Genomic DNA, 18,396 nt, shown 5'->3' with positions numbered 1-18,396 from the left:
ATCTCATCCCCACCTCCGTGCCCTTCCCCATTCCATCCTCATCTCCCATCCCTTCCTCTAGCCCATCTCAGCTCCATCCCCACCTCCATCCCCCTCCCCATCCCGTTATCCCCATCCCCACCCCATCCCTATCTCACCCCCATCCCCAGCTTTATCCCCACCCCGTCCCACCTCCCTCCCACCCCCCCGAGCCCAGCACCCCCCTTTCTGCCCCCACAGTCTGCGGGCGCTGCCGGGTGCCAAACACGGGGTTGATTTGTTTATTTACACCGGCGTTCCACCGCTCCCGGCCGCGATTGTCACACGCGGGGACATCCCCCATCCCGCCTGCTCCCGGCGGCGTTCCCGGGGCTTCATCCCGCCCAGCCCCTGGTGGGAAAAGGGGCTCTGAATCCAGCTGGATCCATGGAATTGCCCTCCCCGCGGCCAACACGGGGATCCAGCTCTGTTCCCCGGCACAGGCCCCGGACAGGGATTTGCCTGCCCTGGAGAGACCCCCACCCTGAGCCTCGCTGGAGCGAGGGGAGGGGGAAGCAGGGAGCCAGGACGGGGAGGTTATCCCAAGGGTGATCCTGGGATGTGATCTTGGATCCCTGTCCTTCCAGCTGCGCAGCCAGGACGGGCCCTCGTGGTGGGGGTGATGGTGGCACTGGAGCCTTTGTCCCTGCTGGGACACCGAATCCCTCCCTGCCCAGGAGCCCCGGAATTCCACGGACAGGGAAATCAATCCCTGTCACCCCTGCAAAGCCCATGGTCCTTGGAGAAAGGAGTGGCAAAGGCCCTGGGGACAGACCCTCAGGGACAAAGGGGTGCCAAAGCCCCCAGGACACCCCCCAGCTGGGCTGGGCTGTGTGGCAGTGCTGTCATTCAGGAATGCCCCCCGGGTGTGATGGTGCCACCCGGAGAGGTGACACAGCTATCCCTGGGGGTTCTGCTGCCCCGGGTCACCCAGGGGGAACAGGCTCGGGGACAAAATGGCCTCAGAGAGCCTTAAAATCAGTGGCAGTGAGGAACAGCCCCCCTGGTGACAGGGCTGGGGGCACAGAGGGGGTCTGAGGGCTCCCCTTGGTCCCCCCAGTCCCTGCAGGAGCAGGATAGGGACCTGGGAGGGACACTGGGCAGGGTAAAGGCTCTTCCCAAACTCCAGGCTTGGGTTGGCTATGGGGGTCTGGGAACATCCCTGCCCAGGGGTCTCTCTGCTATTTCCTGTACCCCAATCCCTCCCCACACCCCATCCCATGGGCTTCCTGCTCTTCCAGAGGGGATCCAACCCCTGAGCTGCCTCACAGTGGTGCAAAGCCTCGAAACCACAGTGATGGCACAGGGGAAAATCCTGCTGGGGGTGAGGAAACCCCAATACAGGGGTTCTGGGGTGCCCCAGAGCCCCCCGGACAGGACCTCCTGGAGGGCTCAGGGTGAGGCTGGGGGGCTGATCCGTTGGTTTACCCCCAAAATCCCAGCACTGGAGCGGCTGCAGGGAAGACCAGCAGGGCTGGGGCTTTTCTTCCTGGGAAGAGGTTTGGCTGGGAGGTTGTAACACTGGGAGGGAAGGGAACACCAGGAAGGATTGAACTTGTGCTGGGAGTCCAGAGCTGGGAAAAGCGGGGATCCCTCGTGGGTGGGGCGGTGTGAGCGGGGCCGGGGGGTGCCGGCGGGAGTTGGCAGCGTGTGTTCATCCCGAAGTAGCACTTAGTGAGTGAGTTTTGCTCAGTTTTAAATAACACAGACGATTCCCGGAGGTGGTTTTTTTCCCTATTTTCCCAGGTGCGGGTCGTGCGGTGAGGTGGGGGCTTTTCCAGTGGCGGGGAATCCTGCTGCTCTTCCTCGGGTGGGGGAGACGTGGGGTGGGAGCACCAGGGGAAGGGGAGGAAGCGGTTCTTCAGCCCAAGGAGAGGAAGATTACGATCCAGGAAGGAGAAACCTTGGCTTCTCCTTTGGGAAGAGCAATCGCCCACCTTCATCTCGATCCCATTCTCCCGGTGAAGCAACAGGCAGTTTTCCCTGGGGATGAAGCCAACGCCATTCCAGCAGAGCTTGAAACAGAAGGTGAAGAAAATAACCACAAAACACCCTTTTCTTCCTCAAATCAAGCAGATCCGGGCTCTGGTGGGAAAATCCAACCCTCGGCTCCTGGTGGGAAGGGGCCAGAGCCCGGGAGGGAGAGGGGAGGGAGATGCAGCGGGAATTTCCCCAGAGGGGGACCACAGTCTCTCTAAGCTCGGTGACCGCCTCCGGAAGCAGGTGACAAGGGGGACGAGGTGCCTCGTGCCAGGAGGACCCGGAAAGCAGCCGGATTCCGGGGGTTTGGGGCTGGGCCTCGGCCAGACGCACGAGGCAGGAGCCGTCCCCCCGCCCCAGAGTTCCCGGGGATCCCAGGGATGGCCACCACTGCCAGCGAGGCCTCTGGGGAGACTCAGGATTCGATCTTTTCCTTCTTTTTGCCTTTTTTCAGGAAAGACGGGGTCCGGAATTTCTTCTTCTTCTTGGAGGGGGATTTGGAGGGTGAACCGTCGGGGGAGACGGGGGTGCTGGTCACCGTCTCCTTCTCCTTGGGGACATCCTGGTCGGCGTTGGGGGCTGTCCGGTCCGTCCCCCCTTTTCCCAGCTTTTCCTCGGTGCTTTGCTCCTCGTCCTTCCCGTTCACCACCACCGGCGGCTCCTTCTTGGCGGTGGAATCGACCAGGGCTTGGCCGCCATCCACCTTCTTGTCACCTTGGGAGGGGAGAGGGGACAGGGAATTGGGGTGGCAGTGCCAGTGCTGGTGGGGTTTGATCCCCCCAGTCACCAGTGGGGCCTGGGCAGGAGCAGGATTTGGCCTCCAGGGATGGAGAACGCTGGGATTTGATCCCATCCTGCTGCAGGTGCCTCTTCCCTGAACCTCCCCCCTCCCTGCGGGACAAGCGATGTGGGATGGAGAGCTGGCAGGAGGCAGCGGGAAAAGCAGGAAGCAAACAAGGAGGGATTTCCCAAGGGATTTCCTAAGGGATTTCCTTCCTCGGGGGTCCCTGAGTGGGCCACGGAGAGCAAAGTTCCCCCCGAGCCCGTGTCCCTCCTCCGGGATGGCCTCTCCGTACTTACTACGGTACCAGGGATTCAGGGATAACTCCTTGGGTGACAGGCACAGGGGGAGGAAAGAGAAAGGAGACATTGTGGAGACAGACAGACAGACAGACACCACGAGACACCATGGCAGAGCCAGCAGCCCCGAGCCCCGACACCCGCAGCCGACCGCAATGACGGGAACATCGCACCCACCGGAGCGCGAGATGGGGGACAGGGGGGTCCCCTGCACCCCACAGAGCCACCAGAGGACACCCCTGTCCTCCTGCCACGAACCCCACTGGGGCTTGGCCCCTCCGGGGTAGGGACCCCCCGGGACAGGCAGAGGGCACATCGAGCTGTGTCTCAGCGCGGTTTGCCCACTGCCCCCTCATCCCCCCACTCCACCTGCTCAGGGGGACCCCGCTCCTGGTTTTGGGGTGCTCGTCACCCCACTCACCCTCCGTGGGCTCCGTGGGCGCCGGGGGCTCCGGGGTGGAGCTGGGGGGCGGTTTGGGTGGGGGAGCCCCGCTCTCCTCGGCCGCTGCGTCCTTCTCGCCTGCCACGGAGAGACACGTTGGCCAGGGGTGTCCTGGGTGCCACCCGGGGGGAGAGGGGGATTTTGGGGTGCCCCTCCTACCCTGCAGCCGCTTCTTCCTCTCCACCTCCTGCCTGTACTCCTCCAGCTCCTGGTCCGTGAGCTGGCTGAAGGGGTTGGGGGGCTCTGGCTCGGGGGGAGCCTCTTCCCGGGAGCCCTCCTTGGCCTCTGCATCCCCCAGATGGCTCTCGGTGGACTGAAACAGACCCCCCAGTGACGTCAGTCCCCCTGGAACACTGTCACCCCCTCCAGAGTGGTGTCACATCCCCCCTCAGAGCACCGTCAACCTCCTCCAGAGTGGTGTCACCCCCTCCACAGCAGTGTCACCCCCTCTGGAGTGGTGTCACCCCCTTCACCAGTGGAATGCCGGGGAGGGAAGGGCTGGTGGTCTGAGGAGGGGGATGTGTGGTGACGCGGGGCTGGGGACACTGGGGGACATTGGACTGGGAATATGGGGTGACATGGGGCTGGGGACATCAGGGGATATGGGGTGACAGAGGGTGATGTGGGGCTGGGTGTGCAGGGCTGGGGACACAGTGTGGCATGAGGTGACACAGTGCCATATACGGGACTGTGGCTGGTCAGCAGCTGTGACTGGGGATTTGGGGTGACAAGGGGTTGGGGAAATGGGGTGACACAGGGCTGGGGACACAGGGGGACACGGGGGGACACAGGGCCGTACGGGGCTGCGGCTGGTCTCGGCGATGACACTGGCCAGCAGCTGTGACTGGGGCCCGGCTGACTTCACGTCCTGGCGGTTTTGCTCCCGGATCTGTGGGTGAGGACAGGAATAAATCCCCCTGAGGACGGGGATAAATGCCCCCAAGGACAGGGATAAATCCCCCACCCCACCCCGAGACCCCCGTGCCCCCATCCCACCCCAGGCTCTGTGGGGTCCCACCTTGTTGCGCATCTCCAGCACCTCCTGCGGGTCCGTGTAGAGGGGCACGAACTGGTTGGGGTTCTCGATGCGAATGGGGGTCCCACTGGTGCCCTTCTCCACCTCGTCCGCTCGCAGCCACTGCAGGACCAGGGAGGGAATCCCAGAAAAGGCATGTTGGGAAGGGGGGAGACCCCAGTAATAGAAGGGAGACCCCGATAATAGAGGAGAGACACAACAAGTGCAGGGGGAGAGTGATAAAAGCAAGTTGTGCAGAGGGGAGATCTCAGTGTAGAGGTGAGACACAGTAAATGCATCTTGTACAGGGGGGAGACCCTGACACATGCATCTTACACGGAGGAAAGACCTCAGTAGTAGAGGGGAGACCCCAGTAAATGCATTTTACATAGAGGGGAGATCCTGATAAACATAGGAATACCCTGACAAATGCACCTTGTGTAGGGGGGAGACCCTGATAATAGAGGAGAGACTCCAATAAATGCAGAGAGACCCAAATAAACTCAACTTACAGAGAAGGGAGACCCCAATAAATGTGGGGAGACCACAATAAACTCATCTTACACAGAGGGCAGATCCCATGAAACGCATTTTGCATAAAGAGGAGACTCCAATAACAGAGGGGAGGCCCTGACAAAGCCAATGGCTCTTAGTCCACTGGAAAGGGGTGGTGGGATTTCAAACCAATCATTATTACAAGCTGAGGTGGATTCCCAGGCCTTTCAAATTTTAGGGGGATCAATAACATCTCAGCCACCCCTATCTGGGATCCCCCAAATGATACCCATCACCATCCCAGACACAAACCCCTTCCCAAATCTCCCCAACCCCCTCCCCATGCAGCCCCATCTGTCCCTCACCGTGGTCTTTGTCCTCTGGCCGCCGCCCTGCGGCTCCTCGGCCAGGTTGACCCTGGTGTAGGTGTTGGGGGTGTTGAGCCACCTCGTCTTCTCCTTCTGCTGCTTCTGGGCGTGCTGGCGCAGCGCGGGGGTCCCGGCGGGCTCCTCCTCGAACACGAAGGCCGTCACGGTGGCCGGGATGAGCACGTCGCTCTTGGGCTTGCTCTTCTCCTGCACGAAGGGGTAGCGGTACGTGTAGCCCGTGCGGTACCCCTGGGAGAGCAGAGAGCAGCAGTCGTCAGGACAGGGACAGCAAAGAGGCGCCTGAGCGCGTTTTGGGGGGTCTGGGGGGGGGTTTGGTGGGTTTGGGGTGCTCACCAGGTTGTCCAGCATCCTCATGAGGGCCTCGAACTCGTGCTCGCCCAGGCGGCTCTTGTGCAGGGGCCCGAAGGTGGTGCCAGCGCGGCGCACGGCGCTGGGGCCGTGGGGCACCCGCTGCTTGGCCCCCTCCAGCACGATCAGGTTCTCAGCGCCGCCTGCGCTCGCCAGCGCCGACACCTACCCGGGGCATGGCATGGGGTGAGGGGAGGGGGGACGTGGGGCAGCCCCAGACCTGCCCACGGCCCTGTGCTGGCACACCTGGGGCGCTGTGGGGGGCTGAGACCTGGCCCAGCTCAGTGCATGGACCCAGAACACTGCTCTGACTGCAGAGACCTGGCACAGCTCAGTGCATGGACACAGGACACTGCACTGACTGCAGAGACCTGTCCCAGCTCAGTGCATGGACCCAGGACACTGCTCTGACTGCAGAGACCTGGCATAGCTCAGTGCATGGACCCAGAACACTGCTCTGACTGCAGAGACCTGGCCCAGCTCAGTGCATGTTCCTGGGGCCTGTGGCTGAGCTGAGCCCACGCACAGCTCCGTGCTCGTTCCTGAGGGTACCACAGTGTTGGCTGAGGCCGTGCACAACTCAGGGCTCACCCCCAGGGTCTCCGGGCTGTCAGCTGAGCCCACACACAGCTCATCACCCACCCCGCACTCACCTGGACCTCGCAGGCCGCCTGCAGGTGGAAGATGCTGTAAAAAGCCTCCTCAGCCGTGTCCCCCAGCGCCAGCACCCCGTGGTTCCGCAGCACCAGGATCTGCAGCACCGCGGGAGCTCAGCGGGGTGGGGAGGGGGTGCTGGGATGACCCCCACTCCCCCCCCAGGGTGCCCCCTCACCTTGCAGGTGGGCCCGAGGCACTTCTGGAGCTCCACCCGGTCGGCCTCATCCTCCACCTCCCCGCGGAAGTCGAAGTAGGCGACGTCCCCCAGGAGCAGTGCGGCCCGCGAGATGGGCAGGAGCCCGCAGCGCATGGCCGACACCTGGGCATGGGGGGGACAGGGCAGGGGGGCCCAGGGTACCCCAGCACCCCAAACAACCCCAAAAAACAACAACACCCCAAAAACCCACCCTCAAACCCACACCGACATCCCACACAAAGGAACACAACAACAAAGAACCCCACAAACTCCACTCCCCAAAAAACCCACAACCCCCCAAAATCCCCCCAAAATCAATTGCCTAAACTCCCCCCAAACCTCCCACCACCCCAACTACAAGATCCCGCCCAAAACCAAACTGCCCCCAAAGAGCCCAAACAACCCCAACCCCCAGAAACACCCCCAGCTACCTCCATCTCTCCCTGTCCCCTCCAAACCCCCAACACTCCCAAATCCCCATAATACACTTCAAGGCCCCAGAATCCTCCCCAACCCAATGCTTCCCTCAGACACCCAACTTCCTTAACCCCCCCATGTACCCAAATCCCCCCATCCCCCAACTTGCCCTGTCCCCCCTAACCCCCAAGAACCCCAAGTCTCCAAAACATCCTTCAAACCCCCAAATCCCCCAACTCCCCAGATCCATCCAACTCCCTAACCCCACCCTCCAAAAATACCCCCAATTCTCCCAGTCCCCCAAACCCCCAATGCCCCCAAATCCCTGTAATACCCTTCAAACACCAAATCCCCCAAACCCCATCTTCCCCAGACTTCCCAATCCCCATCCCCCAAGTTCCTCCATCCTTCAATGCCCTCAAATCCAGGTAACGCCCTTCAAATCCCCACGCCCCCCAACCCCAACTTACCCCAATGATCCCCAACTCCCTAAACTCCCATGAACCCAAAATTCCTGTCCCCCAACTCTCCCTGTCTCCCAACCCCAATCCCTGAAATACCATTCCAACTCCCCAAATTCCCCCAACTCCCCTAACTCCCGCCAACCCCAACTTCCCTGAAGACCCCAAACACCCCAAAAGACCCCCAGCTCCTCTAACCACTGTCCCCCCAAACACCCCCAACTCACCCTGTCTCCCCCAAGCCCCCAGTGCTGCCAAATCCCCATAAAACCCTCTAAACCCCCAGATTCCCCAATTCCAATTTTCCTGCAGACCCCATCCCCCTCCCCAAAATCCCAACATCCCAATTCCCCCAAACCCCAACTCCCCGATCCTCCACCGCTCCGCCAACCCACACCCCCCATCCTCCCACGTCCCCAAATCGCCGTGACACCCTTCAAGCCCCCAGATCCCGCCGAAGCCCAATCTCCCCGAAGCCCCCCAGCCCCCCGAAGCCCCCCGTGCCGTACAGCGGCCGCGGCCGGGGTGTGCAGCCGCACGATGCAGCGGATGTCGGGGCGCGCCGCGTAGATCGCGGCGTGGAGGCTGAAGCTGCGGGCGTCGGGCGCGAAGCCGGTGCTGCCCTGCTCCACCACGGCCCCCAGCACGTTCACCTTCACCTGGGGGGCGCGGGGGAGTCAGGGGGGACGGTCCTTCCTCCCCCCAGACAGCCAGAGGGGAGCGTGGGGAGGGGGGCTCACCAGGCTGGCCGCGGTCACCTCGCTGCACGCCAAGCCCTGCGGGGCCACCAGGAAGTGCTCCTGCTCCTTGCTGACCCGCAGCTGTCACAGGCGGGGACAGAGGGGCGTGAGAAACAAGCCAACCCCCCAAAAAAAACCCATCCTGCATCCCCCTCAAAATATGACCCCTCCAAGTGCTCCCAGACCCTTAAAAAAATCTATGATCTTCCCCTCAAACTGACACCCCTAAAGAACCCCCCAACTACTCACAAAGCCCCAAGCCCCTCAAACTTCCCCCCCCAAAATCCTCAACCCCCCCAAAATCCCAACCTCCACAGAACCCCCCAACAACTCCCCAAACCTCCTCAAAATCCCCATCTTCCCCCAAATCTCCAACCCCCTCCCCAAAGGCCCCAAACCTCCCTAACTCCCCCAGATCTCCCTAAAACCCCACTTCCCCATCCCCAACCCCCTAAATCCCCCAGACAACCCCAACCCCCCCAGGGCCCCCGTGGCGGTGTTGGGGTGCTCACAGTGACGGCGGCGTGCCCCAGCTGTGCCCAGCCGTACAGGTCCAGCAGCCGGTGGATGCTGCCCACCTTGCAGCGCATCAGCCGCTCGCCCTTGGCCAGCGCCGGCCCCTCCGTGCCGTGCAGGTCGTTAATGGGGGTGACCGATGCCAGCCCTGGCCATTGGGAACCCCCCTGTCAGCAGTGGGACCCCCCCAAGCCGCAGGGGGGTTCACCAAGGACAGGGGAGAGTTGTGGGGATGGGTTTGCTGGCCCTCAAGGTTTGATGACCCCAAAGGTTTTGGAGGTCCCCAAGGTTTGTCTGGTGGCCCTCAAAGGTTTGGTTGGCCCCAAGGTTTGGTGGCCCCCGAAGATTTGGTGTTCCTCAAAGGGTTGTGGGGTTCCCAAGGGTTTGGTGGCCCCCCTCAAGGTCTCAAAGGTTTGGTGACCCCAAAGGTTAGGGGGATCCCACCGGTCCCAAAAGTTTGGCGAACCTAAAGGTGTGGCCCCAAAGATTTTGGGGCCTCTCAAAGGTGTGGTGGCTCCCAAGGTTTTGGGGGTTTTCCCACCCACAGCTCCCCCATTAAACCCCCCGTGAGTGCCCCCAAACCCCTGCATGCCCCGCATACCCATGGGGGAGGTGGGCAGGGCGGCGGGGGACGTGGTGGCCATGAAGTCAGCGATCTGCCGCAGCGCCCACACGTGTGACGAGTTGTTCCCCTTCTTCATCTGCTCCTGGATCAGGCTCTCCAGCTCCTCCCGGAAGGACTGCAGCACCCGGGGACACGGTGACAACGTGGGGGGACCATTGGGGACACCGAGGGGGTGGGGGAGGGCTTGGTGGCACGGTGATGGTGGCACCACCAGCTCGGTGGCACAGCAATGGTGGCATCACCACCTTGGTGTCAGTGTCACCAGTGGCTTGGTGGCACAGTGGCAGAGGGGGCACTGGCACCTCAGTGACAGCAGCACAGGAGCAGTGACATTGACAGGTGGGGACATGCACCGAGCCAACACTTGGTGGCATCGCGGTGGCACCGACTGGCTTAGGGACAGGAGGGACGCGGCGAGGGAAGGAGGGATGGGGCAGGGACACAAAGGATGGGGTTGGGGGCAAGAGGGCTGGGCTTGGGGACAGGAAGGCTGGGACAAGAGGGAAAGGGGCTGGGGACAGAAGGGATGGGGTGGGGGACGCGGAGGAAGGGTTTGGGGACGCAAAATACAGGGTTTGGGGACAGGTGGGACGGGATGGGGGACAGGAGGGCTGGGGTTGGAGACAAGAGAGGGGGTTTGGGGACAGAAGGGACAGGGTGGGGACAGGGGCTCACCGGGCTCTGGAGGATCATGGTCACCCGCTTCTTCTGCTCCATGAGGTTGAAGTCCTGGCGCAGGTCGCCCCCCCCGCTCCGCGCCCGCAGGAACTCGGCGTCGTCCTGGGGGCGCAGCGGGGCCCAGGGGCGGGGGGCTCGGGCAGGGGCTCGGGGCTGGCGGCCGTGCTCATCCTGCGGGACACGCGGCCCGGCGCGCGGCGTCACCCCCGGCACGCGCACCATCCCAAAATACAGATTGGGAAGAGGCCACCGAAAAATACCCCACAGCTGCACCCCGCAGATAAGGCCCGCGCGGCCCCGCCCTGCCCCCGGGGGGTGACGAGTTGGGCAGGTTGGGGACACCCGGGAAGGGGGGGGATCCCCTGCTGCCTGCACCGCCCAACCTCGGTTACACCCCCCGAGGCAGCGACGGCTGAGAACGGGCACAGCTCAGCGCAGCAGTGGCTGAGAATGGGCAGCTCAATGGATATGGACTAAAGGAGACGGTGGCTGAGAACGGGCACAACTCGGTGCACGGATGGGAGCTGAGAACGGGTGCAGCTCAATACACGGATGGCTGAGAATGGACACAGTTCAGTGCACTGGTGGGAACTGAGGATGGGAGCAGCCACCAAGAACGGGCCCAGATGGGGGCACTGTGGGCACAGTGGCTGAGAATGGACACAACTCAATGCACTGATGGCAGCTGAGAACAGCCAGCTCAGTGCATTGATGGGAGGAGCAGCAGCTGAGAACGGGCAGCCTGGCACACTGATGGGAGCAGTGGCTGAGAACAGGCACAACTCAGTGCACTCACTGATGGGCATGGTGGCTGAGAACAGGCACTGCTGTGGGTGGTAGCCAGGAACGGGCCTAGCTCAGTGCACAGATGGGAGCTCAGAACGGGCCCAGCTGTGTGCACCAATGGGAACAGCAGCTGAGAACAGGCCAAACTCAACACACCGATGTGGGTGATGGCCAAGAACGAGCATAGCTCGCTGCAGCAGTGGGGCAGGGGCTGAGAGTGGGGACCACTCATGCAGCAGTGGGAGCAGCTGCTGAGAACGGGCAGCTCGGTGCACCCATGGGAGAAGGGGCTGAGAACAGGTGCAGCTCAGTATACCCACGGGAGCTGAGGACTGACAGCTCAGTGCACCGATAGGCGCTGAGAGCAGGCACAGCTCAATGCACTGAGGGGCACCGAGAATGGACACACCTCAGCACACCCACGGGTGCACCCCGTGACCCCCACCCCGAATTGGAGTCACCCAGCACCGCGGGGTTGACGCTGCAGTGCCACCGCATGTGTCAGGGTTCAAACAACACCCCCTACCGCCTCCCTAGGGATCCCCAAAACCCCGGCACTGATCCCCCCACCCCCAAGGGCATCGCCACTGAAGTGCTTTGGGAGTGCTGCTGCCCAGGGTCCCCCAAAGCACAGGGCGGGGCTGCCCCCCCAAATCGCGGAGGGTGACCCCCAAGACCCCCTCCATCACGAGGTACAGAAGTAGAGCCCCCCCCCGAAATTAGAGCCCCCCAAATTTCAGTGCTGGGTGCACACCTGGCTCAGTGGGGAGACCTTGGCTGGTGTAAAATCCGGGGGGGGGCCCGGTGCCCCCCAGGCCGCAGGGCCTGAGCACGCCCAGGGAGCAGAGGGGGCTCTAAGGGCCCCCCCTCAACCCCGGGGGGGGCTGTGGGTGGGGTAGGACCCCCCAAAGCTGCCCCCTCCCAGCATCCTCCCCCACGCCGCCTCCGCCCTCGCCGCGCCCAGCGCCGCTGCGGCAGCCGCAGGGCGGGGGGGGAGAGGGAAAACCGGGATGGATTTGGGGGCTGCAGCATCGCCCACCCTCCCCGGGGTGGGGATGCAGTGGGGGAGGGGTGGGGTCAGGTACCACTGAGGGATGGAGGCCTGGGAAAGGGGGAGGGGAGGGATGCAGCCCCCACACCTGCATGCAGCCAGATGGGAGGGAGTGGAAAAGGGAGGTCACCCAGCCGCCCCCTACCCCAGAATTCCCCCTCCCATGGATGCTGCGCCCGGGGGCTGCTGCCATCACCCACCTTCCTCCTCCTCCTCCTCAGAGCATCCTGACAAAGGGCCGCCCCCGACACACCACGCGTGTCCCCGCACCTCCCCCGCCCGCCCTCCCCCAGCCCCCCGAGAACTCAATCACTGCAAATAAACAAGGGGGGAAGCCCCCAAAACAGCGCTGACACTCCACAATCTCCTTTTATTCTGCAGTTAATTGGGATTTATATTAATAATCATTAATCGGCCCTCACCTGGGGAGGAGGGGCAGCTAATTACTAATTATTAATTACAATTTCATAGGTCAATTAATTACAGCTCTGCCCCCCTTCACCTCCGTGTTTTAGGGGTGATGGACCCGCCCCCTCACCCCCAGTTTTGGGGTGCTGATTTCACGGGGTGCAGGGCTTTGGGACAGGAGTGTGACCCCATTCTTGGGGTCTGGAGCCTTGAACTTGGCCGTTGGGGGGGTCCCCCTCGGGACCCCCTGGAATTTTGGGGACAGCAGGAATAACCTTAAAAAAAAAAAAAAAAAAGAAAGAAAAAGGTTTTTTCGCACCTTTGGAATATTTTGGGGTAAAAGGTGCTTTGAAGCCCCCCACCATGTTTATGTTGGTATTAACCAGGTGCTCCCCCAAACCCTGAGCCCATGGGGCCCCCCCCATACCCCAAGGGGCCCCCAACCTGCTCTGTCCCCCTCCAGGTGTCCCCCCACCCTCCCAGGGTACCCCCACTCACCGTCTTCCTGCTCTCCTGCGGTGCCCCAGGGCAGGGAGGTAGGACAGGGGGTCCCCATGGGCATGGGGGGGCACAACCAGGCTGGGTCTCAGGTGGCCCCCCTGGTGGGATCCCCTCAGTGCCCCCCAACTGCTGCTCAGCATCAGCATCGAGCTTCTGGGAAAGGAGGAATTCAAAATATATATTAAAATATTAAAAAATATTGAATGTTTCCCCCTTTGGAAAAAACAGTTGAGAAGCCCACATTATAGGGGGCTTGGGGGTCAGTTTTGGGGTGTCCCACCTGTAAAAACTCAATTTATTTTTAAATATTAAAATAATTCCAACCTGAAAATTAAGAAGCAAATCCCCATCAAGTCCCTGTCAAACACCACATTTTAGGAAGGGCTGAAGGTCAGGGGTCAGTTTTGGGGTTCCCAGAGATGGGGGTGCCCTCCAACAACTTAATAATTAAAAATAAACTGAATTAACAAATTCCAAGCTGAAAAATACCGAGAAAACCCTCACCAGCCCCTCCAAAGCCCCATACTGTGGGAGGGTTTGGGAATAAGGAGTCAGTGTTGGGTTGCCCACCTGGCAGTCCCTGAGTACCCCCCTCAGCAGGTGGATGTACTGGGGGTTTGGGGTCAGTTTTGGGGTGCCCACCTGGCAGTCCCTGAGCAGGGCCCTCAGCAGGCTGATGTACTGGGGGTCTGGGATGGGGTTTGAGGTCAATTTTGGGTGCCCACCTGGCAGTCCCTGAGCAGGGCCCCTCAGCAGGCCGATGTACTGGGGGTTTGGGTTGGGGTCTGGGATGGGGTTTGGGGTCAGGTTTGGGTGCCCACCTGGCAGTCCCTGAGTAACCCCCTCAGCAGGCCGATGTACTGGGCCGCTGCCCGCAGCGTGTCTGCCTTGCTGGGCCGGCGGTCCCGCGGCACCAGCGGCACCAGCGTCCGGAGCCGGGAGAAGCCGCTGTTCAGGTTCCGGATCTGGGGGACAGAGGGACCCCCCCAGGGGACCAGTTTAGAGACCAAGGGGGGACTGCAGTGAGAGAATGAGAGGGGACCCTGAGGGGACCTCGGTGAGAGAAAGAGGGGACACCCTTGGGTTGCACCAGGACCCCCGAGTCAGGCCAGGACTCCCCGGGGTTAAACTCTGAACCCTGAGATTAAACTGGGTTCACCAGGATTGAACCCAACACCCCAGAACTAAACTGGGGGCCCTCCAGAATTAAACCAAGAGTGAGTTAAACCCAAGAGTTAAACCTCGGGATCAAACTGGACTCTCCGGAATCAAAGTGGGGCCCTCACAGAATTAAACTGGGCTCCCCAAGATCTAACTGGGGCCCTTCAGGATTAAACTGAGCTCTCCTAGAGTTAAACTGGAGTCCTCAAGATTAAACTGGAGCCTGTACAGGATTGAACTGGGCTCACTAGAATTACACCTGACTCCTCCAGAATTAAACTGGGGGCCCCAGCAAGAAACTGGGGCCCTTCTAGAATTAAACTGGGTTTCCCAGGATTGAACTAGGCCTCCCCCACAAGATTAAACTGGGTCCTCCCAGAATTAAACACCAGGATTAAGCTAGGGCCTCCTGAAATTAAACTGGGACCCCAAAATTAAATGTGCCCCTTCCATGACTGAACTGGGCTCTACTGGATTTAAACTGGGGTGTCCAGGATCACACTGCCCTCTTCAGGATTAAACTGGGCTCTCCCAGACCTGATCTGGGGTCCCCAGGATTGAACTGTGCTCACCAGAATTAAACCTGTCCCTCCTAGAATTGAACTGGCACCTCAGAATTTAACTAGAGCCTCTTTAGAATTAAACTGCTTCCCACCCCCAGGATTAAACTGGGTCCTCCTGGATTTAACTGTGCCCTCCTAGAACCAAACCAGGTCCCACACAAATAAATTGTGGCCCCTCAGGATTAAACCAGGCTCCTCAGCAGTAAACCAATCCCCTCTCCTCCTCTCTTATCCCACCACACCCCCAAATTAAACTGAGGCTTCTGGGATTAAACCAACCCCTCCAGGACCAAACTGGACTCCTCAAAATTAAACTGAGTCCTCCTAAAATTGAACTGACTACCGCCCGAGGGTTAAACCAGACCATCCTAAAATTTAACCAGACCCCCCCCAGGATTAAACTGGACCCTCCTAAAATTTAACTGGTGCCCCTCAGGATCAAACCCACACTCCCCTGCCCCCAAATGCAAATCCCCCTCACTGAGCGCTACCACTGGTACCCCCATCTTGAGCAGCCCTGGGGGTCCCACCACGACGGGACACAGCCCCCAGCCCCCCCGGGGAGGGATTTTGGGGGGTGTCCCTCACCCTCTCTCTCTCCTTGGCATTGGCCGCCTGCCGCCGCTCCAGCACCTCGGCCGGGTCTCCGGTGGGCTCGTACTCGCCCTGGGCCCCCCGGCGCAGGCGGGCGATGGGGGCGGCGCGGGGCAGGACCCCGAACTGCTGGCTCAGCACCCCCTCCAGCACCTCGGGGGGCGGCGTGGGCTGCAGGACCCCTGGGAGCTGCAGAGCCTCCGTGGGTTGAGGGACCCCCGTTGGCGGGGAGACCTCTGAGGGCTCCGAGACCCCCGAGGGCTGAGGGACCTCTGAGGCCTCCGGGACCACCGAGGGCTGAGAGGACCTCTGAGGGCTCCGGGACCACCGAGGGCTGAGGGACCCCCGAGGGCTCAGAGACCCCTTCCAGCCCCTCCTCAACTCCCCTGGGCTCCCCCATCCTGGGAAGGGGCTGATGCTGGACCTCCTGAGCTGACACCCAAAATAGGGGAAGTTGAGTGAACCCGGGAGCTTTAAATACCCCAGAGCCCAGCGAGGCTCAGGTGAGGCTCATCTGGGCCCGACGAGGGGGTGGGCACAGGGCGGGGCAGGGGGTGCCCTGGCCGTGCCTCAGTTTCTCCACTCGCCCTCCCTGCCTGGGATCCACAAAGCCCCGGTCCCAAAAAGGCGCCCCAAAACCATCCTAGGGGGACGCTGGGGGTCTGTGCAGGGGTGGGCACCGGGATCCACTCCACAGGGAGAGAGGGGTCGGTTTGAGAGGCCTCGCGTGTCCCCAAAGGTGTGGGAAGCACTTTTGGGTGGGGAGAAGAGAAATAGGGGGATTAACAACACGAGGGCGTGCTCGGTAGATGGCAGTGTTAGTCCCTGCCATGCTGGGAAACTTGGGGAGGCTGGAAAAATAGGGGAATATCTCCCTTTTCCCCCACCAAAACTGAAGCCAGGGCACCCTGGGTTATTCACCGTGCAGGGGATCTCACCCCAGTCCCACCGCTGGGATGGATTCCCCCTCGCCTCTGGTGTTTTCATGGGGAAAAGCCCTCCAAGAGGACTCATCCTGCTTTTCCCGGGGGATTTGAGGGCTCCAGAGGGCAGTGGGTGGGTCATGGATGTGTTCCCCCATGGAGGGTTGGGGCCACTGTGCCTCAGTTTCCCCAAACCAGGAAGCACCTGGGAGGGCTGGATACCATCCCCAGCTGTTCCAGGATCCTGGAAGTTCGTTCTGTGTCCGCAGGGAGAGCAAAGGTGGAGAGCAAATTGTAAAGAAACCCCTTAATGGCCCTAAAACGAGCCTCAGAGACACCTGGAAGTTAATTGAGGTTTTAATTAGAACCTGGAAAAACCCAATTTTCCCCTCTTTAATGCTCCTTAATGAGCTTCCCTACCCCACAGCCGGCTCCGGATAATCCCATTATTCCTGCCCCAATCTGGGCATAATTCCAAGATCTGACAAATTGACCCAAGGTGTGAAGTCACCCTCAAAATGGATCTGTGCCTGGCTGCTCACCTGGATTCACCTGTGGGAGCATCCGGGGGGAATTGGGAGGGTTGAATCCCCCCAGCTGGGGTTTGCTCCTTCTCTGTGTCCAGAAAAGCTGGGAAATGCTCCAGGTTGAATGGATGAGGGTTAAATACTGAGGGAAAAGTCAGGAGAGGGAGATGGAAAAGGGCCTGCAGGAAATGGGGTTTGTAGGGGGTGTGCCCTGAGAGTAAACAAGTGGAACTGGGGGCAAAGGAATTGGGAGTCACAGTTGTTTGGGATCGAGGTTATTGGGGGTCAGGGTGATGAGAGAGTCACAGCTATCAGGATCAGGGTTATTGGGGGTCATGGGTGTTAGGGACCTAATTTTTTAGGGGTCACAGTTTTTTGGGGGCCAGAATTATTAGGGACCACATTTTTAGGAGTCGGTTTTTTTAGGGGTCACAGTTCTTAGGGACCACACTTTTTAGAGGTCACAGTTATTAGGTTTTGGGGCTATTAGGGGGTCACAGTTACTAGGGCTCATAGCTGTTAGGGAGCATGGGTTTTAGGGATCACTCTTTTTAGGGATCACTGTTATTAGGGGCCATGTCTTTTAGGGCTCATTTTTTAGGGGTCACAGTTATGATGGACCGTGAATTTTAGGGGTGATAGTTATTGGGGATCACAGTATTAGGGTTTGGGGTTGTTAAGGGGTGTGGTGATCAGAGACTGTGATTTTCAGGGAGCACGGGTGATTAGTGGTCATGGTTATTAGGAACTGCAATTTATTAAGGGTCATAGTTTTTAAGGACCATGATTTTTGGGGTCATGCTTTTTAGGGGTCACAGTTATTAGGGACTACATTTTTTAGGGATTTTCCTTTTTAGGGGTCACAATTATGAGGGTTCAGGGTAATTAGGATTCACCATGATTAGGGATCATGTTTTAGGGATCACAGTTATTAAGGGTCAGAATTATTAGGAACCTCATTTTATACAGGTCATGTTTTTTAGGGGGCAAAATGATCAGGAGTCAGGGTGATGAGGGGTCACAGTTAGGAAGTGGAGCTTGGGAAGGGCTGAACTCCTGTAAAACAGCATCACAGCAGCCTGGGGGTGGTTTGAGCCCCCAGGAATGTTGTTTTCCAGCCCTTCAGGCCCAGTTATCCCTCTCATTTTCTGTCTCTGAGCGTGGCCAGAGCAGGAGCCAGGTCCCAAAGCCCCATCCCAGGATTCTCCCCGAACCCAGGTGTCTCCACCCCTGTGGTGTCACCCCATCCCACCCACCCCGGGGCTGTTGGGATCTGACATTTCCTGGTGTCATGAGACTGGAAAAACAACCAGTGGGTGTCCAATTCTGGGGGCGGGGCGGGCTGGGAAGGTCAGGGCAGGGGGACGGTGCCAGGGCTGATCCGGGCCTGGGGCAGCTGCTGGCACAGGATTAAACCTCAATCCTTCCTGGCGTGGTCCCAAACCTCTCGAGAGTGGCTGGTCCGTGCCAGAGCTGCCAGCCTTGTGCTGGCCCTGAGGTGCCCAGATCCCGACCAGGGGTAGTGAGAGTGAGAACAAAACACTCCGAGGTGGTTTATGGAGCCGTGGCATCACCTCTGGCCACTTCCACGGCTCTGTCCTCCTCCTTGTGCTGCCAAACATATCCCGAGACACCCACTCTCCCGGGAAGCTGCACCCTGGATTTCCTGGCTTCATTCACAACCTGTTCCCTGAGCTCTCCAAGGGTCGAGCCTGGCCTGGCATTGGGACCTGAATCCCAAATTCCAGTGGGTTCTGGGGGCCTGGGAGTGGGTTTGCAGCTGCTGGTGTTGGGAAATGAGGGAAAGTGAGTATCCATATGGACA

At 60.3% G+C, this 18,396-nt stretch overlaps 1 protein-coding gene across 1 annotated transcript; it reads right to left on the bottom strand.

The window, feature by feature from the left end:
* Positions 1–237: 237 nt before the first annotated feature.
* On the bottom strand, positions 238–10,227 carry ADD2 (adducin 2). Its single transcript, XM_050334425.1, is given in 15 exon segments — positions 238–2,712; positions 3,500–3,598; positions 3,680–3,833; positions 4,320–4,409; positions 4,539–4,658; positions 5,396–5,647; positions 5,753–5,932; positions 6,421–6,519; positions 6,600–6,743; positions 8,008–8,157; positions 8,239–8,319; positions 8,751–8,902; positions 9,356–9,494; positions 10,055–10,167; positions 10,170–10,227. Coding segments are annotated over 15 exon segments (2,130 nt in total). The 3' UTR covers positions 238–2,413.
* Positions 10,228–18,396: the final 8,169 nt, after the last annotated feature.

The sequence above is a fragment of the Myiozetetes cayanensis genome, unplaced genomic scaffold (assembly GCF_022539395.1).
Source record: "Myiozetetes cayanensis isolate MyiCay16 unplaced genomic scaffold, myiCay2020 scf53, whole genome shotgun sequence".
In the NCBI taxonomy this organism is placed as follows: domain Eukaryota; kingdom Metazoa; phylum Chordata; class Aves; order Passeriformes; family Tyrannidae; genus Myiozetetes; species Myiozetetes cayanensis.
The sequence above is the reverse complement of the archived record's forward strand: the minus strand, read 5'-3'. Positions and strand labels throughout refer to the sequence as shown.